The 26,805-nt window shown below is 42.6% G+C and overlaps 1 protein-coding gene across 1 annotated transcript in view; it reads left to right on the plus strand.

Moving 5' to 3' along the window:
- The window catches only part of LOC124594425 (alpha-1D adrenergic receptor-like), a 126,583-nt gene that overhangs the window by 90,982 nt on the left and 8,796 nt on the right, over nucleotides 1-26,805 (plus strand). The window contains exon 2 of the mRNA XM_047132796.1: nucleotides 14,287-14,507. Coding sequence (XP_046988752.1) covers nucleotides 14,287-14,507 — 221 coding nt within the window. The remainder of the gene's footprint in view (nucleotides 1-14,286; nucleotides 14,508-26,805) is intronic.

Raw genomic sequence — 26,805 nt, forward strand, 5'->3', positions numbered from 1 at the left:
ATCGACTCCAAACACAGCCATTTACGACTTCAGGGGTGTCAAGCGATAGCTCATTCGGGGGCAGGATGGCTATCTATTGTGTTTTCTGGTGAAATATGGTCCAACCTCGGCGCCAGTGATGGCCGTGTGTTGGTTTGAATAAGGCCAGTTGAGAATCTGTAACCAACCTGTCTACATGCTAGATATACTGGACTTACACCTGGAGTTATGGTCCTGTGAGTGATTTCGTTTGACAGCAGGAGCACACTCGTGCTTATCCCAAGCGTCACGGCTGCAAATTTGTACTTCAAGTTGGTGATTCGACCTGTTGTGCTGCCATTCATGAACAGCATTCCAGGGGGTGTTTTCCAACAGGATAACGCTCGTCCACCTACTGCTGCTGTAAGGCAATATGCTCTACATAGTGTTGACATGTTACCTTGGCCTGCTCGATCACCAGATCTGTCTCCAATCGAACTCATTATGGGACGTCATCTGACGATAAATCCAGCGTCACCCACAATCTGCATTAACTGTCATTGTACTGACCGACCACATGCAACAGGCAAGGAACTCCATTCCACAAAGTGACATCCGTTATCTGTACAACAAAACGCATGCACGTTTGCATGCTTTCATTCAACATTCTGGCATCATTCAATGATATCCATTATTTACCGGTCTAACTATAAACACCTTCGCCGGGAGCAGCCGCACAGTCTATAACTGCAGCACCTTACACCGCTCGGCTAATCTCGCGTGGCAGTTCACAATTATATTTATTGGAATAAATTTAACCTTCTTCGCTGGCTAAACTGGTTATCGGTGTACCAGCATTTCACATTTCACCTATGATTTTACAATGTTAATCAGTTAAATATGTTACCTAGACAAATGTGTTCCCGAAATTTCATTATTCGACGTTAATTATTTTTTGGTGTTGCGATTTTTTCCATCAGTGTATAACCTCCATATTCTTTTTGCATATTTTCCTCCCTGCTTCTCATTCTGGCACCGAGTTTATCACCCTGTATGATGAAGTAGCTACACCACTTTGTTTCGTGAGCATTCTACCTTGGTTAAAGGCACATTCCGGAGCCTAACGTTTCATCTTCAAATGTCTGAGACATCGACACAGGCTATAAAGGCTCATATAGCAAGTCAAACGAAAACAGTCTCAGTAATTCGAAGCGTTTAGACTTCTCCTTACAATGGTTGGATCGTGACGGAATCAGTTCGATGTCAGATAGAGAAGTCGCACCTGCCGTGCGGGATTAGCCGAGAGGTCCAAGGCGCTGCAGTCATGTACTGTGCGGCTGGTCCCGGCGGAGGTTCGAGTCCTCCCTCGGGCATGGGTGTGTGTGTGTGTGTGTGTGTGTGTGTGTGTGTGTTTGTCCTTAGGATAATTTAGGTTAAGTAGTGTGTAAGCTTAGGGACTGATGACCTTAGCCGTTAAGTCCCATAAGATTTCACACACATTCATTCATTGAAGTCGCACCGACGTACTTACGGTGTTCGTAGTGGAGAAGAGTTGGCGCTCTCTGCTTCGCTTAGCACCAAGGACCACAACTAGTCTAATTTTAATCCTTCTTCTTCTCTGTAAAAATTATTTTTCTGCTTTTGAATTTCTATGGTCGCTCTGTACATTCTAGCATGGCAATGATTGCATCTTGAGAAAACTACACTATCAAAGAAACAAATTTGGTGGTTTCCTGGGCCCAGTGCATGGTATGCTACTGACGGTTTGTGTTTCCCAGACGACAATTGCTGTTGTTCCGCGAAGACCGTGTTAATGCTTTTTTTCGTAGTTTCTGCATACACTTGACAGCGTTTCCAACGAATTTTATATACTCCTGTAGTGGCAAGCGGAGAGCGTGCGTCCTTTGCAGTGTTCCATTGCTCACACACTTTTCGCAGTAGATTAAACATTGCATCAGTACAGTGACTCCTTATTCTCTGCTGAAACCATCTGTGACATTTTTTTACGAGCTCCAACTACAAAATTTCGAAGGTTCTTCAGAGTTTATTTCTAAGTATTGTGGCGTAAAGAAACCGTGGTCTCCGATGGTCTGTTGCAAAGTAAGTGCATTTCATTTCATTTCTTATTCCTTTTTTTTTTCGTTCGTTGGCGGTACGCTCTGTGTGTCTTGTTTGGAAAGGAACATGCTCAATTCAGTCATGGTACTCGCTGCTGACAACCGTAATGCGCACCTTTCTCTTTACCTCTGTCCTTACATTCGGTAAGGATCGATTCTGTCTCGGGTTTATTTTTCGAGAAGTGTTAATTACACGATAACTGTGTTACACAGCAGTAAGGACAGGTTCAATGAGAAAAAATTGGCCGGCGTGCACCTCGTCATTAAACGCAGTCGATGAGATCCGCTACGACGCTATGCTGAGCTGTTCTCGCATCAGTGGCAACAAAGTCGCTGCCTTGTTGAACACATATACGAATGCGCAGTACACCACTCTGCTATTGTGAGGATGTTTTTACAGAAATGTAAATGGAATAACCAACTGAGTAGATCATAATTACATTATTATCTTGTTGGAAGATCACTCCTCAGTTGTCATCGAGAAGCTGAGTACACCCCGCTCCAGCCCTCTCACCAAGCAAAAATCCCTATCAATACCAGGAATCAAAAACCAGTGCTCCGCATAGCAGTCAGTCACGCTAATCACTGAATTACGGAGGTGAACGACGTGGGGAATGGTGATTAAACAATCGATTGGAAGAAGAACTTGAAGTCTGTCAGCAGAAACAATAAATTTTCAGTCATTAGATAAGTGTGTCCTTTTAAGTTAAATTTGAACAAAAGTTGGTAAGTGACATAACTACACTTGCGGGGCAAATCTAGAGTCTCCTTACAGTTTCTGTTTTCAGAAGCTGTTATTATAACTCCAACAAATGCCGTAAAACTGACTTGACCCTACAGTACGCTACATTGCGGGCTTGAAAACTTTTTTGGTTTACAATAACGGACAAATTAGTGGGCACCTCAGCGCACTCGTCTAACGAGTGATTAAAATTAAAATGCAACTACTCACGGAGTTCTAGTGTGTGCTGTAATTGTCGTACGGCTACGAAACTTGGTAGACATTCTAATGCGTTAGCCCGGAACCGATTTACGCTGGAAAAAACAATTAGTTCCAACTGTGGCCACCAGGTGCAAATCTGACACTGTGAATGCAAGAAAGGTGTATAGAAATGTTTCCATATGTAATGGATTTGGAACACCCCCTGGTCAGGAGGACTCAAACAAGTGAGAAAGGCATAATGTTGATTTTATTATTAACCGCCGCATACGTAATTTGTTCAATGTGAGCACCGGAGACGTCGACGAGATGCTGCATCCGTAAAACGACGTGATCAACAGTTGCTCGAAGCACTTCCGGTAGAATCCGAGCAACGTGTTCCTGTATACTTGCCTCCAGATCAGATAAAGACCGAAAGTGTCCCTGGTAATCGCGTTCTTTCAGGTATCCCCAGAGCCAAAAGTCACATAGATTCAGATTAGTTGATCTTGCAGGCCATGCATATGGAAAACCTCAGGAGATAACACGTTCATGGAAGTTTGCATTAAACAGACCTTTCACTCGGCGAACGACGCGAGGTGTTGCCCCACCTTGCATGAAAACAGTGGTTTCCGCACGGTTCCGTTCTTCCAAATAAGAAATCAAATTCTGTACAAGAAGGTGTCGACAATGTGCAGACGTTTCAGTACACGTGACAGGCCCTCTGTGTGTATTTTCTTCAAAGATGAACCTACTGAGAATGAAGATGCATGTGAATCTACACCACACAGTCATATACTGCGAGTCCAATGGCTCTCCGTGAACAACATGCGGTTTATCAGTACCTCAAATTGCGCAGTTCTGTGTATTCACTGCACCCCCCAATGCAAAATATGTCTCATTACTGCATAGAATACTGCACGGCTACGTGGCATCAACTGTGATCCGTACCAGAAGCAAAATAGCAAATTCAGAACGTTGCTGCGGATGATGAGGTTTTAGTTGCTGCACCGTCTGGAACTTGTGTGGATACCATTGTAAAATGGACCGCAAATCTTTTCGTACTGTTGACCAGGGGATGTAAAATTCTCGTGATCCTGTACGAGCACTAGCAATGTCTGGGGCACGTGCTGCATGGTCAGTCACAAGAACAACAACCTCGCCAGTGACCTCCACCGGCGTAGGACATCTTCATCTTCCACGTGCCTCACAAAGCTTGCCCTGTTTTTTCCATTTTCACTATCTTCTTTAAACAATTTAATATCATCAAGCCCCTCCTCACACATTTCAGTTGGCGATGCCCCCTCAATGCAGCATTGTAACTGCTGCCGTTCACATTAAACAGTTTCACTAACACCGCAAAGTCTTTATTCTCAATAATCACACTGTTCCTTCACGTTGTGGCTTATTAAATGAGGGCGTGGATGTCATACTGTGAGAAACACTGTATATATCGCCAGATTTGCAACTGTTGGCCACAATATAACTAATTTTTTTCAGCGTAAATCGGTTCCGCATTAACGCATTGGCATATCGACCAAGTTTCGCTGTGTTACGATAATACAGCCTACACTGGGCCTCCATGAGTCGCTGCACTGTAATTATAATCACTCGGTACAATACTTTTCTTTTAGAAGACGTTGTCATGGCTACACAGCTACTAGCTACCGTAATTCGTGTCTGTTTCCCAATTCTTAGAAACATAATAGACAGGAGGAACGATATGAGCTGTACGATCTAATTTGTGACAGAGAAGGGAAATACATTACTGGCCATTAAAATTGCTACATCACGAAGATGACGTGCTACATACGCGAAATTTAACCGACAGGAAGAAGATGCTCTGACATGAAAATGATTAGCTTTTCAGAGCATTCACACAAGGTTGGCACCTTCAACGTGCTGACATGAGGAAAGTGCCCATCCGATTTCTCACACACAAACAGCAGTTGACCGGCGTTGCCTGGTGAAACGTTGTTGTGATGCCTCGTGTAAGGAGGAGAAATGCGTACCATCACGTTTCCGACTTTGATAAAAGTCGGATTGTAGTCTATCGCGATTGCGGTTTATCGTATCGCGACATTACAACTCGCGTTTGTCGAGATCCAATGACTGTTGGCAGAATATGGAATCGGTGGGTTCAGGACGGTAATACGGAACGCCGTGCTGGATCCCAACGGCCTCGTATCACTAGCAGTCGAGATGACAGGCATCTTATCCGCATGGCAGTAACAGATCGTGCAGCCACGTCTCCATCCCTGAGAACAGATGCGGACGTTAGCAAGACAACAACCATCTGCACAAACAGTTCGACGATGTTTGCAGCAGCATGGGCTATCAGCTCGGAAAACATTGCTGCGGCTACCCCTGACGCTGCATCACAGACAGGAGCGCCTGCGATGGTGTACCCAACGACGAACTGGGTGCACGAATGGCAAAACGTCATTTTTTCGGATTAATCCAGGTTCTGTTTACAGCATCATTATGGTCGCATCCGTGTTGGCGACATCGCGGTGAACGCACATTGGAATCGTGTATTCGTCGTCGCCTTACTGGCCTATCACCCTGCGTGATGGTATGGAGTGCCATTGGTTACACGTCTCGCTCACCTCTTGTTCGCATTGACGGCACTTTGAACAGTGGACGTTACATTTCAGATGTGTCACGACCCGTGGCTCTACCCTTCATTCGATCCCTGCGAAACCCTACATTTCAGCAGGATAATGCACTACTGCATGTTGCAGGTCCTGTACGTACGGGCCTTTCTGGACACAGAAAACGTTCGACTGCTGCCCTGGCCAGCACATTCTCCAGATCTCTCACCAATTGAAAACGTCTGGTCAATAGTGGCCGAGCAACTGACTCGTCATAATACGCCAGTCACTACTCTTGAAATGTGGTGTCGTGTTGAAGCTGCATGGGCAGCTGTACCTGTACACGCCATCCAAGCTCTGTTTGACTCAATGCCCAGGCGTATGAAGGCCGTTATTATGGCCAGAGGTGGTTGTTCGGGGTGGTGATTTCTCAGGATCTATGCATCCAAATTGCGTGAGAATGTAATCACGTGACAGTTATAGTATAATATATTTGTCCAATGAATACCCGTTTATCATCTGCATTTCTTCCTGGTGCAGCAGTTTAAATGGTCAGTAGTGTACATAATTGTGTGCATCTTTACATATACAGTATAAACAGAGTTTGCAACTTTGGGAGGGTCGTGGGTTATAACGTGATGCTGCTGTATTAAGACGTGATGATGTAATTCTACGTCTAGTTGAAGAACAACCATCGTAAATGCAAGAAGCTCGGCACGTCCGGTGGGACCATCTCATATGACTGTACATTTCACGCTACGTCAAGAGTTGCTGCATCCTTATCATCGCCAGAAAGTTCAGCATCTTCACGAAGCAGACTACCCACGAAGATCTACATTGCACCCTGGTTCTTGGAACAGTGTGGGAATAACGCAGAGTTTCTTCGGGAAATGCTGTTGACAGATGAATCCACGTTCACTCTCGAAGATAGTGTGAATATGCATAATTTGACAGGGCAGATTTCAAACCAGATTTGCTGTGAACATGTGGGCCGGGATCGTCGGATACGCTACTGGTTCCAAGGGAGTAAAAATCAGTAGACAATAATTGCGTAGTAGCGTGACGCATCTTTGCTTCTCCCCTCTCCCCCCCCCCCCCCCACCCTCCCACCTACTCTCCGCACAAAATTTAAACTTCATCACTAATCTTACATTTCTCTTATATAGTATACAAATACACAGTAACATAATTAAAGAGAATAACACACAGATAATGAACTACAGAGAGAGAAAAAATATAGATCAAAAACTAGTGGCAATGTTGGAACACTACAAAACGCGATACACACTTAGAAGCATACAAATAGGCAGTGAACAATAGTTTAGCAAATTGTGCTATGTTAAACATCAGAATGCATCGTTCTCCAAAGCAGAATAAGATTAGACAGCAATTATCAGTGCTTAACGAACAAAGGAACGAAAATCGTCCTAGCAGACGGCATTTCGTGATGTAGGAGAAAAACCGAGCAGAAATTACAGCAAGTAATAATCAACAATTTGTCGGACTGTTTCTCCACCTGGAAAACAAATCAGATTGTAATTATCGTTAATTACAGACAACTGGTGCTACTTTGCTTCACTGTAAAGCAACTGCAGACAATAAGACCACACAAATGAAGAATTTAATAAACAAAGTACTTGACCCACAGTGCTTTATTAACTTGTTATTTGTGCTAATAATTATAGTAATATATTTCGTGAAATTACCCTGGAGAGGCATGATACGATGCAGATTGAACACGTGCAAACGGGATTATCAACAGCAGAAATCGAGGGGTTACTTATGAATAGTCATAATGAGGATGAATTTAATTTAATAGTGTGACTATTGTCGGTCTTGGCCTTTCAGCATCTCGTTCTTCAAGCTCCACACACTCACCTATCAGGAATAAAACTGATGACGACGAGGAGGAGCACAATTTACAGAGCATATCTCCAGTCTACTCCGGTAGTTCAAGAAACAGATGAGGAAGTGAGTCTGGCAAATATAGATAGAAGAGGTTGACCGTCTTAAATTCCTGGGATTAGAACTTGATAATAAATTCAGTTGGGAGAAGCACATCACAGAACTGCAGAAACGCCTTATCAAATCTGTGTTTGCTATTCGAGTGTTAGCTGACATAGGCGACATAAAAATGAAAAAGCTTGCATACTTTGCCTACTTTCATTCCATAATGTCATGTGGTATAATATTTTGGGGTAACTCTTTAAGTCAAACAAAAGTTTTCTGAGTCCAAAAGCGTGAATATGTATTATTTGTGGAGTAAATTCACGGACGTCCTGTAGAAACCTCTTCAAAGAACTGGTTATACTAACTACTGCCTCTCAGTATATTTACTTATTAATGAAATCTGTCATAAATAATATATCTCTTTTTCCAACAAACAGCTCAGTTCATACATACAATACCAGGAACAAAAATGATCTGCACAAAGACTTAAAAGCACTTACTTTAGTTCAAAAAGGGGTCCACTACTCAGGAACACTAATCTTCAATAATCTGCCAGCAAACACAAAAAATTTAGTTACAAATAAAGATCAGTTTAAAAGGAGCCTGAAAGACTTATCAGTGGCCAACTCCTTCTACTCCATTGACGAATTTTTTAATAGAAACAAATTATGTATTGTGTATATTCATACTATTAGTATTGTTATTTCAGCTCCAAAAAAAAATGACATGTTCCACATCCACGAGGATCCCCTCAGCACGGATCTATGGAACGAAAAACTAATCTAATCTAATCTATAGGAAAAGAAATTACGGAGAACATGTTGAAACAAACTCATCGGATCAGTCCCGTCATTGGAAAGAGAAGCAGAACCAAACGCTGGAATCTCGTTTATACACATGGTACATAACTTTAATCGACGTGAACTTGATACAGTTCAAATGCGAAATTAAATATCGTAATAAGAATCGCAGTATTAAGACAATGAATATTGTTTGCTTCAAATGTAGGTCTGTCGTGAGAGAGGAGTTGGCTGAATGGCGTCATAAGCAGAATATCTCTGAAGTAATTTTCGCCGGTGAAAGGCAGCTGGAACCTCACCAGAAAAATCTGAAAATGGCGTACGTGTTATCAGACTTCAACAGCGTTGCCATTGTATGAAAGTCTCGTCACGTCCAAGTCTGCCGCTAAATAACGCAGCTTTAAGGGAAGCGGAGATAACTGCTGAAAGAGGCACAGAAAGATAACTGTTTTTGCGGCCAAGAAACGCAGAGTTTGTTGGAAAGGACACGATTGTAAATCACAAAAATTCGCTGCCTCTTGGCCGGATACTAGGCAAGTAGAAAGCCAAAAACACAGTTTGTTCGCTTTGTGTCTTTAGAGCGGCCTCAGAGTTTTTTCGATATGTTTTGTTCACAGTGCCGCCAATGTTTTATTACGCACAACATTTAGTCTGTTGTGTGCCGGGTTTCTCCCTCTCTTAACTTCTTTCGTGACTTATCCTCTGTTTGTCTTAAGAAGAGCTTGTAAATAATTCTTCGTGAAATGTTTACCCACAAACTGTCCTGCACCTTCTGCTTCGCACGCAGTAAAATTTATCTTAACATTAGCTCTTATAATAAAGCACCATTGAAGATGTTTCGTTGAAAATAAAGCGAAACACGTCTAATTTGAACAGAAAGAGGCAAGTCCCTCTCCAAAGTTTTGGCCTGCAAAAGAATACATAGTTTATGACCCTAGTAAATGTTACATACTTAAAATGAAAAGATTAAATTTTAAATGTGGCTATTATTTGACATTGGACGAAAAAATGGATACACTACACAAAAATTATCAATTAGAGCTGAGAAATAATACTCGTAGTGTGACAAGCAAGAGACAAAAAAAAAATCACAAATTAAACATGGTTTCCTGTTGTATCCACAATTTCTAATTAAATTAGAGTTGGCGATTTGGTACGCACGTTGCCATCATCAGTGTCTTATTATTTACCTGCTTTGCTTTTCTACTCTTCCACATTTGCATGCCGTTTTCGAATGTCTCTTGTCATTTTGCTTGGGTCGAGAATAACCTGCTAGAAATACACAAAGTCTTTCTTTATTAACTCATTAAGCTCAGCTTATAACCGTACGCGGATAATATTTGTTACTTTCCCCTGTGACACTCATCAGCACGTACAGAACACTTAGGGAAAGACACATAACTAGAGTAACTGTAAACTATTTACTGGCGGATGGAGTTCGCCAGGGATTGAACGTTGTTAATAGAAATAATATCAGCACACATAGTTTTGACAGCCTTGTAGCAATTACCGAATAGCGTCAACAGAGGTATACAGTAAACGTACAGGATGACTCTGAATGTGATCAAATGTTTATGCTAAACTTTTACTGAACATGATTAGTTGAGGAAATTATCTCGTTTTTGTACATGGCGTGGCAGAGTTGATAAGGTTACTGTAATGAATATTCACTTTGCAGCGGTGTGTGCACTGATTTACAGCTTCCTGGAAGATTAACACTGTGTACCGGACCGAAATTCAAGAGCAGCATATCAGGTGAGCTGTGAGCGCTGATGTCGTACTACAGAAATGATCCTATGGAGTGCGATCCTGTTGTGCAGTCTCGAGAACACACTCCGTCCGTATGCCGGCTGTCGCTATCAGCTGACGATGGCGGCCTATTCTCTTAATCTCATTTCATGTTGATTGTCGCCTCTTGTATCTTCCTTTTGAAGAATGATAAAATGGAAGTTTCCTCGAAATGCGTACGGATGTTTACCGTATTCATCCAGCTTTTCTTCTGCGCGAGTTTAATATTTTGTCCAAGCTGTCTGTGACACTCGTACTCTCTTATCAGTATCCCTCATTAACACCAAGTCGCACTCAAATCTGACTTCATTAACTCCCGGTGCTTACAGCGTATCGACGGAAGTTTTGTTGGATGGAAGTAGGTGTTGAATTCTGTTGTTGTACCAATAGCTCGAGCCAATGACAAACGGCGAAGAAATTTCCACGCACGGTCGGCGACTTCTTTGTAACTGTCAAAAAAGAAATGTTCGGTTGTCCCGCCTGCTCGCCTCTGTTACTCTTACCCCTCGTGGATATTACTTTCTTGATGGTTTCTTCGCTGTATCTGTTAGCTCTGAAGCTAACTTACTCAGTTTCTGCAGTTCCGAAATTACATTGACTTCGTAAGCGATTCAGTGAGTCCTTTTTGTCAGCGAATGTAATAGAGATTTCGTCTCCTGTGCATGGTGGTGAGACAATGCGTACTGGTGTCTGTCAATGGTGTTGGACTTACTGTAGAGTGCGAGCCAAAGTGTACCACCTCTTAACCTGTATACCACCGGCCGTGGTAGCCGAGCGGTTCTAGGCGCTTCATTCCGTAACCATGCAGCTGCTACGGTCGCAGGTTCGAATCCTGCCTCGGACATGGATGTGTGTGATATCCTTAGGTAAGTTAGGTTTAAGTAGTTCTAAGTTCTAGGGAACTGATGGCCTCCAATGTTAAGTCCCATAGTGCTTGGAGCCATTTGATTTTTAACCTGTATACCTTCTTGATGAGAAACAGCATTTGCTATCCTAGCACAAATGTTGATTCATCATTTTGCAATATGACACAGGCTACAAATCAAGCAAATATCATGGGAAACACTCAAAAAATCATACGGTACAACTTACGTCATTTTTAAGTCTATGCAACAAAATAGTGCGAGCGGTAACCAAGAGGCTTTTAAGTGTCGCCTCGAAAAAGTCAAACCCCCACCTTTAAAGTTGGTCATGATGTTAGTCACTCTCCGCATACCTTTTTCGCTCGTTTTGAATGCCACAGACACAAATTTATTGGAAGACAATGCTATAGTCCACCATGACTGTTATACAATCGCTGTCATATACACCACAGTGAGATGATTTCAGCTGTTTGCCATTTTCAAGTGTATACCCATTACTCCGTCACCTTTTGTGGATGCACACAATAAATAATGATAGATCTCTATTTGTATGGAGGGTGACGGTATAACGGGTACACTGCTGAAAATGGCAATCCTGTGCGGCTGGTCCCGGCGGAGGTTCGAGTCCTCCCTCGGGCATGGATGTGTGTGTTTGTCTTTAGGATAATTTAGGTTAAGTAGTGTGTAGGCTTAGGGACTGACGACCGTAGCAGTTAAGCCCCATAAGATTTGGCACACATTTGAACATTTGAACAAATGGCAATCAGATGATCTGTGGTAAAGAGAGTTATTGTACATGGTCCAGTAACATTAACATGACCACCGTCTATGTTCGATGTCAACGTGCAATAACGTGGTAGGTGGCACCGCTAGCAGTAGAGGGTATATAAGGAATGTCGGGGACACGCAAAAAACAGTGCAGTTGTTGTCATATGCGAAAACGGATAGATTTATCTGACGTTCAAAAGGGCTTCGACATTAGCTTTCAGGCCAATGGTAGAAGTACACGTATTTCTGAAACAGCTAAGCCTGAAAACTGCTCGAGTGCCGCTGTAGTAAAAAAAACGCTGTGCATGGCAAAAGGGCGCTAACCAAAACCGGCGCCGAAGCAACGTTGGTGCATCATGGATCATAGATGATAAGGGTGAACCATGGCTGCGGAAACGTGTACAGGCGAACAGACGTGCAGCTCTCAAGCAATTGACTGTCCAGTTGAACCAAGGGGTCACCATCAGCGTCTCCTCAACGACCATTCAGCGAACGTTGCTGCGTATGGGCCTCTGCAACAGTCGCCTGATTCTTGTACCCTTGCTGACTACTGTCGCCGAGCGGGATTGGCCGAGTGGTCTAGGCGCTGCAGTCATGGACTGTGAGGCTGGTCCCGGCGGAAGTTCGAGTCCTCCCTCAGGCACGGGTGTGTGTGTTTGTCCTTAGGATAATTTAGGCTAAGTAGTGTGTAAGCTTAGGGACTGATGACCTTAGCAATTAAGTCCCATAAGATTTCACATACATTTGAACTTTTTTTTTTTTACTACTGTTTGTCGGCGAGAAAGGCTGGAATAACCAAGCCGGCTATGGCAAATAGACCTCCACTAAGTGGCGACGTACACATATGATCTTTCCAGATGAATCATGTTTTATGATCCAACGAACAGACGGCCGCTGGCGTGTACGGCGTGAAGCGTCTGAAAGCAAACAGCCTGTAACAACCGTCGGAAGGGTCCAGACCGGAGGAGCGAGCGCTATGGTGCCTGGACAAGGTTTCCGTTTTATTCCCTGGGTGTTCTCGTCATTCTAGAAGGCACAATGTATCAACACTAGTGTACATCTATCCTTGGGAACCAAACCACCCCTTCGTGCAGTTTGTTTTCCCTCGTCTCGACGGTATCTACCAGCAGAAAAAAGCAGTTTGTCACATAGCTCGCAGTGTACGTAGGTGGTTCGAAGAATGCCAGCACCATACTCCAGTAGCCACCAAACTCTATTTAAACCCAATCATGAATCTGTGGGACCACCTCAGTCGGGCTGTTCGCAGCACGGATCCTCAGCCGAGAAACGTAATGCGGCTGGCCGCAGCTCTGAAGTCGCCACGGCTCCACATCCCTGTCCGTACCTTCCAGAACCTCACTGACTCTCTTCCTGCACGTCTCGCAACGGACCGCGCTGCAAAAGGTGGTTATTCAGGCTTTTAACAGCTAGTCTCATAATGTGGCGTGATAGCATGTAAGAGCCAGGGTGGACTATGGAATTGTCCCCCTTTTCTACATACTCGGCCACTTCCCAACGATGAATGATTTGAGAAGATCTTGGTTGTAGAAGTCTACATTTTTGCAGCTGAGGAAACATTCCATCTCGAAATTGCCTCATCGTCATTCTGGAAACTCCTGCTTTGCTAAGATTTCTTCATCATCTAAGGTAGAGGAAGAAGTCATTGGGCACCATGGCAGAAGAATACGAGGGCGATGTAAAATTCGATAACCGAAAGAATCAGTATGTCTAACTTTGTCCTGTGCAGGGGAGATGTCGTGGAGCAAAATCACCGCCTTGGACAGTTTCTGCAATGCTTCGTCTTGGCAGAACCTCTTAAGTCCGTCAATAGATTTTCGAGGTGTGCTCCTGTGGCGATTGGTCCGTTACGAGTATAATCTGTCAGCATTTTACCATGGCGATCCCGCAAAATCCTATCACTTTACCCCATGTTGGGTGTTGTTCGCCTTTTTCGTTCTAGGCGCTGCAGTCCGGAACCGCGCGACTGCTACGGTCGCAGGTTCGAATCCTGCCCCGGGCATGGACGTGTGTCATGTCCTTAGGTTATTTAGATTAAATTAGTAATAAATTCTAGGCGACTGATGACTTCAGAAGTTAAGTCGCCTAGTGCTCAGAGCCATTTTGAACCTCCCCGCGGAGGTTCGAGTCCTCCCTCGGGCATGGGTGTGTGTTTTTTTTAGCATAAGTTAGTTTAAGTAGTGTGTAAGTCTAGGAACCGATGACCTGAGCAGTTTGGTCCCTTAGGAATTCACACATATTTGAACATTTTTTTGGTGTGTTTCAAAAAATAAAAGCCAAGGGTTTACGGCATGATAAAACTGATTTTATTCAGTTGCACATAGACGGGCCGAGTCTGAAAATTATCAGCATAAAATTAATTACGTAAGTTTACTTTTTTCGAGCAAGTAAACAATCCGTAACCCCTTGACTGTGTGTCTCTGAAACGTAAACTGTAAGCTAACTCTGTTGACATCTTACAAGACACGAGGCAGGGACAGGCAAGTGACGTCGGCGCACCCTGTGTTGCAGTGGCGGTGGTGGTGGCGTTCTTCATCTGTTGGGCGCCGTTCCACGCGCAGCGGCTGCTCGCCGTCTACGCCTACAGCTCCGAGTCGCTGCGATCGTCGGCAACTTTCGTCACCATCTACCAGGTCCTCACCCACATCTCGGGCGTCTTCTACTTCCTCGGCACCGCCATCAACCCGCTACTCTACCACATCATGTCGCACAAGTTCCGGCAGGCGTTCAAGGTGAGCTCCAGACACACGCCGCACTCACCACTAGCGAACAGAGTCCGGCAGGATCGTACTATTGTTCCATTACTTGGATGACAGAATGAAGGTGATTACGTACCTCCAAGGCCACCTGCGAAATAGTACAAAATTCATGTTGTTGTTCTTGTGATCTTCACTCCGAAGACTCGTTTGATGCATCTCTTCACGCTAGGCTACCCTGTGCAAGCCTCTTCATCTCTACATGACTCTTGCGACACATAACCATTTGAACCCGCTAGCTGTAGTCATCTCTTGGTCCCCTCAAAAACTTTTAGCCCCCACGCTTCCCTCCTTACCAATTTGGAAATTCCTTGATGACTCAGAGTGGTCCTTTCAGCCGATCCTTTCTTTTGGTCAAGATGGAGCATAAAGATAATCTCCCTGATTCTACTTAGTATGTCCTCATTAGTCACGCGATGTAGCTAGCTAATCGCCAACACTTTTCTGCAGCTCCTCCTTTCAAAAAATGGTTCAAATGGCTCTGAGCACTATGGTACTTAACTTCTGAGGTCATTAGTCCCCTAGAACTTAGAACTACTTACACCGAACTAACCTAAGGACATCACACACATCCATGCCCGAGGCAGGATTCGAACCTGCGACCGTAGCGGTCACGCGGTTCCCGATTGTAGCGCCTAGAACCGCTCGGCCACACCGACCGGCTCCACCTTTCAACAGCTTATATTCTTTTCTTGTCTAAACTGTTTATTGTCCACATTTCACTTTCACACAAGGCTGTACTCCAGACAAAGAAGTTCAAAAAAGATTTCCTAACATCTACATTTATCTTCGATGTTAACAAATTTGTGGTTTTCAGAAATAATTTTCTTGCTGTTTTTTTTTCTAGTGTCCACCCCGATAGCTGAGTGGTCAGCGCGGCGGTCTGTCACGCCAAAGGGCCCGGGTTCGATTCCTGGCTGGGTCGGAGATTTTCTCCGCTCAGAGACTGGGTGTTGTGTTGTCCTCATCATCATTTCATCATCATCGGTGGAAGGCAACGGGAAACCGCCACTGGAATCACTTCCCTAGACGCTCATGCGGTAGACCTCTCTGATGGGGCTTACCCCATGACATGACTTGCCGTAAGGCAGGACACAAAGTTTTTTTTTATGTTTTTTTTTCCTAGTCAGCATTTTCCATCCTCTCTACTCCGACGGTTGTCAATTATTTTTCTGTCCAAATAACAAAATAGTGTCTCATTTCCTAATCTAATTCCCTCACCAGCAACTGATTAAATTCAGTTACATTCCGTCACCCTTGTTTTATGTTTGTTCATTCTATTTTGGGGGAGGGGGGACATTAGTCTGGTTTGATGTGACCCGCCACAAAAACTCCTCTCCTATGGCAACCTTTCCTTCTCAGTGTAGTACTTGCAACCTACATCCTCAGTTATTTGCTGGATGCATCCCAATTTATGTATTTTAAAGTTTTTACCCTCTACAGCTCCCTCTAGAACCACGGAAGTTTTTCCCTGCAGTCTTGACACATGTCCTACCGTCCTGTCATTTGTTCTTGTCAGTGTTTTCGGTATACACCTATCCACGCCGATTCTGTGGAGAAGCTCTTCATATCTCACCTTATACGTCTACCTAATTTTCAACATTCTCCTGTAGCAACATATCTCAAAACTACTATTCTATTCTATTCTGGTTTTCCAGCAATCCATGTTTCACTACAACAAAATACTGTGCTCAAAACTTCATTCTCATAAATTTCTTCCTCAACTAAGACCAATGTTTGATACTAGCAGACTTCTCTTGGCCAGCAAATCTCATCTTATAACCTCTTTTGAAGACACTATCCATTCCGCTCACCTGCTCTTCCAAGTCTTCGCTGCGTCTAACAGAATTTCGTTGACAATCCTCAAAGTTTTCATTTCTTCCCTTGAACTCGCCTCCTCTAGAGTTTTCTTTGGTCCTTTACTGCTATCCCAATGAACAGACAGAGTAACATCGAGAATAGGTACAACACGATCTCACACGCTTGTCAGATACTGCTTGCCTTTCATGTCGTTTGACTCTTTTACCCGCCGGCTGGTTTCACTGAAAGGTGTATGTAACATTTCACTCCCTGTGTTTTATGCCTGCTAACTTTAGAATTTCATAGGGTGTATTTCAGTCACCATGATCAAAACCTCTCTGGACCTACAAACGTTATAAACATAGACTTCCCTTTGTTTATTCTCTGTCTAGGGTAGGTTGTGCGGTCAGAATTACTTGCGTGTTCCTACATTTCTCCAGAACTCAGACTTAACTCCCCCGAGGACGGATTCCGTAAGAAATTTCCGTCGGTATTTTGCAATCATGATTTCTTAAACTGATAGTTCGGTAATGTTCGCACCTGTCAGCACCTGCTGTCTTTGGAATCATGGATTTGTAAAAAATTCTGTTCTGCGCCTAGTACCAGACATAGGAACATTATCTTGAATAGATGGCGTATCTGGTAAATGAAACAAGCACTAATATGTAATCTAGAATGTAAAATTTAGTTTCTCGAATAAATCTAGTTCTGATAAAGTATAAATTATCCAGAGAACTGGTAAGTGGCGTGTGGCAGTGAGACAGGGTACGAAGAAGTAAAAAAAAAAAAAGATAAGGCTTTACTGTACCTTCAACGGCGAGACCATGAAAAACGAAACAAGAAATCTGATTTAGAGAAGATGAGGAAAGATATCGGCCATGCGAAAAATCTAAATACGAGGCCTAAAATATGTCGTACTCACTATAATCATGACAGGCTTTGGGGGGGGGGGGCATTAGTGCGCAAAATAGTTAAGGTCATAGAGTAGCGTTGGGCTTTCTGAATCATGGGGCTATGTGGATAAATCTCAGAACACGTGCGCAACTCGGACGCCATATTACAGGGCCGTTGCTAGACAAGTCGTGCACAAGCGGCAAGAAGCTTTTTCGCAAATAAATGTAATATAGAGAGTAATCAGCCAGAAGGAAATAGAAGACGTAAGACGTATTGCTTATAACAATTCGCCATGTAATATTCAGTATATCTAAAAAAAAGTCTAGTGTTAAAATACATGAATTGTAGTTACAAATCTTTCCGCTACCAGTTGTATAGCGTCCACCAAGTCAGTCAACACAATAACTAGCGAGATTTGTTATAAATCTGAGCAACTCCTTACATTTAAAAACTAACAAGCAAGGGTATGGGGCTCTGTGAATCAGTCTTCGTGGGGCTTTCTGAGTCGGAAAATAATACGTCTTAGGTATTTATTAATTTATATATCCTACGTATTAAAGTATTTCTATAGCCTAATTATACATAATAATCACTGGGCCTCCAGTATAAAATTTGTTTTTGGTAAAATTCGAGATTTGGAGCTAATGTTAGGAATGCTGCGAAGAGATGTGAGTCCACGGGAATTTTCCCCTTCAGTCTCAACAAAATACTGTCATAGAAATTCCTTTCTTCGTCCACATTCCTTAATGATGAGCCCCACTCTGTTACCACGGAATCAAAAGTAATTCCAGACGTTGCAACTGCTTCTCATCCTCCCAGAAATTTGGGAAGTTAGAACTCAGTAACATCATCATCATCACCATTTTCTTCTGTTTTGCGAACCGCAAAGAAAATCACCGGTATCCCACGTGTGAGGAGAGAAAGAAAGGTATTCAGCTTGTCATCTTACTTCAGCAACTCATCTCCATCTTACAAGAGGGAAGAGAAAATTGCGTTTTAAAAACTCGCAAATAATGGAGGCCAAGGGTTGCAGAAAGCCGCTGGATGTGCAAGAAAAACCTTCAAAACCTGAAAATGATTCATTTTGATCATCACCTGAAGCTGTGTCCGCAGAATAAAACGTATCTTGTGGTTTCTGCAACATCAAATATTATGATCCTAGATCTGTAGAGAAAAGGGAATGGATCGGGTGTGATAACTGCAAGGTGTGATTTCGCGAAATTTGTATTGGGGTTGTTCGTTGTAACCAATTCCGCTGTGGAAAATGCGTGTAACAACCACTGGAACATTTAAAAAGTGTAATCTTCCATATCGTGTATAAATGTGGGACAGTTTACAGTGAATCACGAAACCCTATTGGCGATACAAATATCTCTACAAATTTTAAATTTTTCCGTTGTTAATCAATATTTTACGTTTAGGTACTTGCAATGAAGAAGAAGAGATCCTGAAGCAATGTACCTTTATGATACAAAACTTATAACTATGATCTTTTCGTCATTACTATTTAACAAGCGTAATAACGTATTTCGGTCTTATAAACTGACATACGATAGGGAGAGCGGTGTACTGACCACATATCCGCAGCTAGTGACGCCTGTAGTCTGAGGATGAGACGGCGGCCGGTCGGTACCGATGGGGCTTCGTGGTCTGTTCGGACGGAGTTTTAATAAGCTATTCTGTCGATCACTCTTCATTTGTTGCTGCGTTACCGAAGACAGTATCTTTGAATGTCATTATTTACTAATACACTCGTTATTGTGGAAATCACTTCAGTTTTTCTATGAAGAACATTCAATAATAATTAAATGATCATAAATGATTGCGTTTTGTATGGAAAGGGAGAGTTGATCCTGAATTACTCTCAGCAATTACGGCAACTAAAATATCAGTAATTTAAGTGTTCGTCACTCAAAGATATTATAACAAAGACTATGGTCCAACACTATACTTTGATACAGTCATTCAAACTTCGTACGTTTTTACTTTCGCAAAACTATGTGACCAGTTCCGTTCTCATATTCAGTTTGACGTCCCTTCGTATAGGCATGTAACAGCATTTAATACTGAGCGCTACTTTTTGTCGCGCACACAATTTCTCAGGTATTCTTAGTCCGTGACCTTACGGCAAAAGTCTGTCCCGTATAAACTAACTATAGTCAATTCTCTTGCAGTTTAACAAAAGTGTCCTGATCCCTTCCTTAGCATATCACACGGAAATTGCACGCCGTAGCTACATAGACTTATTCAGAGCGCAGAAAACAAGACAAGAGAGCTATCACGTCTCCCCGATATGAAAATAAGCCTGATAATATTGTTCTCAATTAAAAGAGCGGTTACACCTACCAGTAGTCCAGCTTGCACAGTGTACGTATGAAGTTTAAAAGAATTGGATACAATGGCCGACCGGCTCCGCATAAGCAGCGTATTTCTGTAACTAGTGCTAGGCGATGATTGAGATGGTGCAAATAGGGACGCCTCTGGACTGTGGACGATTGGAAACGAGTAATTTGGTGTGATGAATCACGCTATACGCTGTGGCAATCCAATGGAATGGTTTGAGATTGGCGAATACCTCGAGAGCCTTATATGCTGTCCGGTGTAGTGCCAGCAATGAAGTACAGAGGAGGCCGTGTTACGGTATGTGCGTGGTTAGTGTGTGGTCCTCTTATTGTGCTTAAGAAAAATCAAAATACGGAAGGATGCGAACACATTTCACAGCACTGTGTACTACATACCGTAGAGAAACAGTTCAGAGACGATGATTTTATCAGCATGGCAATGCACCCTGTAATAAAGCAGCATCTGTGAGTCTACAGTTTCTGAACAAGAACATTCTTGAAATGGACTTGTCCGTCCAGAGACGGGACATGAATGGAATGAAACACTTCTGAGATGAGTTAGAACGTGACTTCGCTCCAGACCCAGCGTCCAACACCAGTACCTTCTTTCGTTCCTGGCCTTATCCCGTTTTTCATGACGGTGGTATAGGGTGACCTGATGCACTTCCCGTCACCCTTCTGGGCGCGGGTTTGAACCGTCGTCCTGCCGAATGCGAATCCAGTGTGCTCGCCACTGCGCCACCTCGGTCGGTGACAGCACTGGTGAGCGCCGGAACAGCTGACGCCAGCGTCACGAAATGTTGACACAGCTTTTGTTCTCCCACTCGGCGCGAGCGAGCAGACCACGCCATTACTGGCTTCCATCCTGCCAACGAACTCGTCTCCACATGACAAGTACAGAAAAATAGGTCACGGCCAGACAGTACCAGAATTGGTATAAAAACGTCCCGATCGTTTACTGGACATCAAATGTCAATTTGCAACGCTGTTGCTAGGTTACAAAAGATTCCCTTCTGCAGTATGGTAGTAGTTGGAAAGACAGGTAACGGATAGCACTAAAAATACTGGGAAAGTCTGTAAAAAAGCATCATTATTTTTGAAAACTGAAGAAACAAATCGATTTTTTTTTCAAACACCTTTTGTAGCTGGACACTCTGCTCATATAGAATCTCCTCGCGTGTAGATAATGTTCATCTTTCAGTTGTATTTTTACCAGTGAAGGCAAGACATTCATCTGAAGTAAGGTTAGAACTCAGCGATTTTCAATAATTCTGTAATAAAACTCACCTTAGCAATTCCAGCGCTTTAGTCATATGTATTCTGAAGCTTTATTGTGGTGAAAGAACGGATATCGAACTTGTACGGGTATTTTTAAGAATCATCGCGATTTGATAAATACATTGTTTGCGTATGTCTTCCCTGAGATTATTTATGAGCTTCGAGCACGACTACCGAGTAAAGTTGCCAAAGTGTTTGAGACACCAGATTTTTCTCCTGAAGGAGCTTGATTCAAATCCCCGTAATAACTTCTTAGTACTGGTTATGCTTAGTTTCCTTACATCTCTTGAGGAAAATGTCAGAGTGGTACTCTACACAAGGTAATGGTCGACTTTCTTCATTTTTTTTTCCACTTCAAGATTATGCTCCATCTGCAGTGATCTTGACGTTAGCAAAATGTTAAGCTCCGTCCTCACATTCCTGAGCGTGTAGGGAATGAGCATTCACATGCGCAGAATAGAATTTTTGTCGCCAACATACTAGTGCATTGACGCCAAAGGACAAAGTGACTATGATTTGCCGCTATGTGCTCTGCAGATTGTGAATGTCATTCCATCGTTAGCAAAAACAGGTGCCGTTACAAAGTGTTATGAATTATGTACACAGGATTCATAGGTATCTTAAAAATTTGCATTCGGTATCTGGAATGAACTTGTCTTGAAGCTTTAGAGGGATAAACACAGGAACATTTCGCTAGTTTATGACGTCAAAGCTCAGATAGCACTATTTTTCTTTAAATGAAAAACAAATGATAACCATACTTTGGATTCTGTACTGCACTTGATAATATTCACGAGTCTCTGTTGCAATAAATTATTCTGTGGTAATTTCACGAAATGGCTTCCTGGAACGTGAAAATGAAAGTGTCCCGCAAAATTTCGAGTTGGCAGTCATAACTTGCACCAAATTACAGATTTATCACCCTCTGAAGTGTTTATAGGGACTAAATTCTTCATTTTTTTTACTTTTTGGAGCAATCTTTTTAATCTTTGTTCGTCCTTAGGGAAATTAAAACATTAACCTGAAACAGTAATTCGTCACGCTACAGTAACTACTTAAAATAAGCACAATATTTTGGAAATCTTAATAATACGAAGGAAATAAATTTGGCTGTCATATTTATCGTATCTGCAGGTCACCATTGTGTTGCTGATTAATAAAGCAAGTGTCCTGGGATCCCGGGTTCGATCTCAGTGACTTTCATTTTGAATTAAAAACATCAGTCATGGCAAGCGAAGAGGTATGGGAGTCAGCACCGCTCTTGCAACGAGGGCGGAGGAATGGACATGTGTTCGGGCACCGTCTAGACCTAGAGGTGGGAAGCTAGCATCTAAAAAGGTGGAAGAATCAACAGACTGAGAATGCGGAAGGCAACAGAAACCACTGTATTAAAGACAGATCATATGTATTCACTAAACATGTGGCCTATAGTTGAAAAGGTGTAATGATGATCTCTCCGGTGTCTGTGAGGGGACTGCAAGGGGAAGGTGATCATACTGAATACTGAATAACAAACTAGTCGGAGCGTGGAATATCAGACGATTGAACGTGGTAGAGAAGCTAGAAAATCTGAACAAGGAAATGCAAAGCAACAGTCTAGATGTAGTGGGGTCAATGAAGCGAAACGAAAAGATGATACGGATTTTTGGTCACACGAATATGTGGTAATATCAGCAACAGCAGAAAATGATGCAACTGAAGTAGGATTATTTCTGAATATGGAAGTACGGCAGAGATAGAGTTACTGCGAACAGTCCAATGACGGATTATTCCTATCAGAATTTACAACAAACCAATGTCAGTAACAATAGCTCATGCATAAATGCTGACATTACAAGTGGAAGGCGAACATATAGGGAAATAATGTAACAATACTGAAGTGTAATTCACTATGCAAAGAAAGGTGTTAAGCTAATATAGTGGGTGAATGGAACACTATAGTAAAGGAAGAAGAAAATGACGGATTTACAGGAGAACATGGGATCGGTGGTGATAATGAGAAAGGAGGAAGACTAATTGAGTTCCACAATAAGATTCAGCTAGTAATAGCGAACATGTTATTCAAACTTCTACATCTACATCTACGGCTACATTAATAATTTGCAAGCCACCGTACGACACGTGGTGAAGGGTACCCTGTACCGCTACTAGTCATTTCCTTTCCTATTCCCCTAGCAAACAGAGAAAGATAAAAACGACTGTCTATATGCCTCACCCTGTCCGCCAAATCAGTATGTACATTGAGAAAAACAGCGGTTCTGTCACACTTCCTGGAGCACTCCTATGGACACCCTTGTCTCTGAAGAACACTCGCCGTCGAGGTCAACATACTGGGTTCTATTAACTTAAGAAGTCTTCGAGCCACTCAAGTATCTGTGAACCTATGCCATATGCCAGTCCCTTTGTTAACAACTGCAATCTGGAATCTGCTTGTTGCCCTTCCTCCATAGTTTGCAATACATCATGTGAGAAAAGGGCAAGCTGAGTTTTGCACGAGCGATGCGTTCTAAAACAAAGCTGGTTCATAGACATAAGCTTCTCGGTCTCAAGAAATTTTATTATATTCGAACTGAAAATATGTTCAAGATTCTGCGACAAACCGATGTTAGGAATATTGATCTGTAATTTTGCAGAACCGTTCTTTAAACCCTTCTTATATACATCAGTCACCTGCGCTTTTTTTTTCCTGTCGCTTGGGATTCTGCGCTGGGCGAGAGATTCGAGATAAATGCATACTAGGTAAGTGGCTAATGCAGTACTCTTCGTAAAACCGAATTTGGATACAATTCGGACCTGGTAAAAAATGGAAATGAGCGTACGGCATCGTTGGCCGGGAGGCCTCATCTGGGGAAGTTCGGCCGCCAATTGCAAGTCTTATTTCAATTGACGCCACATTGGGCGACTTGCGCGCCGGGGATGAGGATGAAATTATGATGAGGACAACACAACACCCAGTCCACGAGCGGAGAAAATCCCCAACCCATGCGGGAATCGAACCCGGGCCCGCTTGCATGGGAGGCGAGCACGTTACCACCCAGCTAAGCAGGCGGACTCGGACCTGGTGACTTATTTGCTTTCACTCTTACAGCTGTTTCTCTACGCCAGAGAAGCTTATTACTTTGTCAGCCATACGGGAGTCTGTCCAATGGTTAAATGACGGTATGCTTCTACGATTCATCTGCGTGAACGATTTATTGAACGCGGACTTTGAAACTTCGGCTTTCATTTTGTTATCTTTAACTGCCATATTAGATTGGTCTACAAGTGACTGGATGGAAGGGTTAGGCCCGCTTTGTGATTTTACACAGAAAACTTCACTAGAGTTGGAATTATTCTCGCAACAGGTCTGGAGCCATAGAAAAATTCTAGCTGGAATACAACGTGATTAGTCAGAAGCTGCGAATTCAGATATTGGATTGATGGCATACACGGGAACTGATGAAGGCTCAGACCACAATTGAGTAACAATGAGGAGTAGACTGAAGTTCAAGACAACAGTCTCGAAGAATCAGCGTGGAAAGAAGTACGATTCTGGCGTACTGATGAATGATGAAATACGTTTGAAATTTCCTGCACGCTGCATACTGAGATAGCAAATATCACAATAAACTTTTCAGTTGAAGAGGAGTGGACATCTCCAAGAAGGATAACAACTGAAGCTGGAGAGAGAAATTCAGGTACAAGGAAGACAACCGTAAAAATACGTACTTAGCTGTCAGAAGAAATACATCAACCGATCGATGAATGAAGGAGAAACAAAAACGATCAGGGAAAGACAAGAAATAGAAATATGGCTTAGGAATAAAATGATAGGAACTGCGGGGAAGCAAAGACGAAATAGCTCGAGGAAAAATGAGAAGAAATCGCAAAAGAGGAAAGATCGTCAGAAGGACTGTTACAGAGTATAGAAAAGTCAAAACAACCATCGGTGAAGTTAAAAGCAAAGTTATGAGCACAAGAGGACTCCCTCCGTTAAACGCAAAGGAGAGGGCAGATAGCTGGAAAGAGCACACTGAATGGCTTTGTGAGGGGAGAAACTGTCTGATGACGTGATGCAAGAAGAAATTTGAATCGAAATGAAAGACATAGGGGAACCAATATTAGAGTCAGAGTTTAACAGAACTTTGGAAGAATTAAGATCAAATAATGTGGAAGGCACAGATAACATTCCTTTGATATTTCTAAAATCATCGGAGGAAACAGCAAACAGATTACTTTTGAAGTTAGTTTATGGAATCTGTGAACCTGGAGACGTGCCATCAGACTTTCGGAAAAATATCATTCAAGCAATCGCGAAGATAGCAAGAGAAGATATGTGCGACAACCATCCCTCAGTTGGGTCAACAGTTGGAGCAAAATAATTTGAAAATTTTTGGGAAGGACTAAGGGACCAAACTGCTGAGGCATCGGTCCATAGGCTTACGCACTACTTAATCTAGCTTAAACTAAATTACGCTAAGGACAATACACATACCCTTGCCCGAGGGAGGACTCGAACCTCCGACGGAGGAAAACAGTTCAAGCATCCAAGTTGCTGACAGGAATAATCTACAGAAGAATGGAAAAAAATCGGGAATCTGTTAGATTACGATGAGTTTGACTTTATGAAAGGTAAAGGTACGCTGCACATAGTAATGGAAGCATGGCTGAAGGAAAATCAAGACATATTGATATGATTTGTCAAGCTAGAAAAAGTTTGTGTAAGAATTTCGAAATTCTCATGGCAATAGGTGTAAAATGTAGGGGGAGACGAATAATATAAAATACATACAAGAACCAAGAGGGGAAAAAATAAGAAGAACAAGAACGAAGTGCTCTGAATAGAAGAGGTTAAGACAAGAAGCAATAATGAAACTAAAATAAAAGAATGAGTGGGATTGAAATTCAGGGTGGAATGGTGTCTATTGTAAGATTCACTGACAACATCGCTATCCTTTATGAAATTGTGGAAGAATTCGGGACCTGTTAAATAGAATGAGCTGTCCAATGACCACATACTACGGACTGTGGGTATACTGAAGATAAATGAAAGTAATCAGGAGTAGCAGAAATGAGATTAACAATAAAATTAACTTCAAAATTCGTGACGACGAAGCAGAAAAAGTGCGACGAAACAAGGAGAAATAAAAAGCATACAAGCACAGGTAAAGAGGGCATTACTGCCCAAAATAAGTCTACTAGTATCGAACGTCGACCTCAATTTGAGGGCGGTATTTCTCAGAATGTACGTTTGGAGCGAAGTATTCTATGGAAGTGAATCCGAGTGGGAAAGCAGGAAAAGAACAGCATTAATGCGTTTGTGATGTGGTGCTATAGAATAATGTTGAAAATTAAGTGGACTGTTTCGGAATGAGGAAGCTCACGGTAGAAGCAGCGAGGAGAGGAACGTCTGGAAAACGTTGACAGGAAGACGGCGAGTACGACAGGACACGTGTTAAGACTTTCTGGAATAAGTTCCATGGTACCTGAGGAAGCCGGAGGCGGTAAGGCGAAGACTGGTAGATATACAACACGTAATTAAGGACGTTATGTGCAAGTGATTACTGTAGTATGAAGAGGGGGACGCAAGAAAATTGTTCTGATGTGCACACATTCAGCTGACTAACAGCTACTGATATTGCTACTACTATTTAAATGCTGCATCTACTTTCAACATTGACTTTTCTTTAATTTATTGTGAGGACATGTTACCTGTGATGGAATTTGTAAATTCTTGAGTTGGCGTCGGGGTGTTACGTAATATGTTCGCACTCACTTTGTGTGGTTTTCATGTTATCTACCTCTGAGGAACACCATTCGTAAACATACATTACGGCACTGTTTACGAAATAGTCGACTGTTCCGTGATCTTGCTTAATGTTTTCTGCACAGAAATTTCAAACTTTGTATTAACGGCAGCCTCTGAAGTATATATATATATATATATATATATATATATATATATATATGTGTGTGTGTGT

This window comes from Schistocerca americana, chromosome 2, assembly GCF_021461395.2.
Source record: "Schistocerca americana isolate TAMUIC-IGC-003095 chromosome 2, iqSchAmer2.1, whole genome shotgun sequence".
Classification (NCBI taxonomy): domain Eukaryota; kingdom Metazoa; phylum Arthropoda; class Insecta; order Orthoptera; family Acrididae; genus Schistocerca; species Schistocerca americana.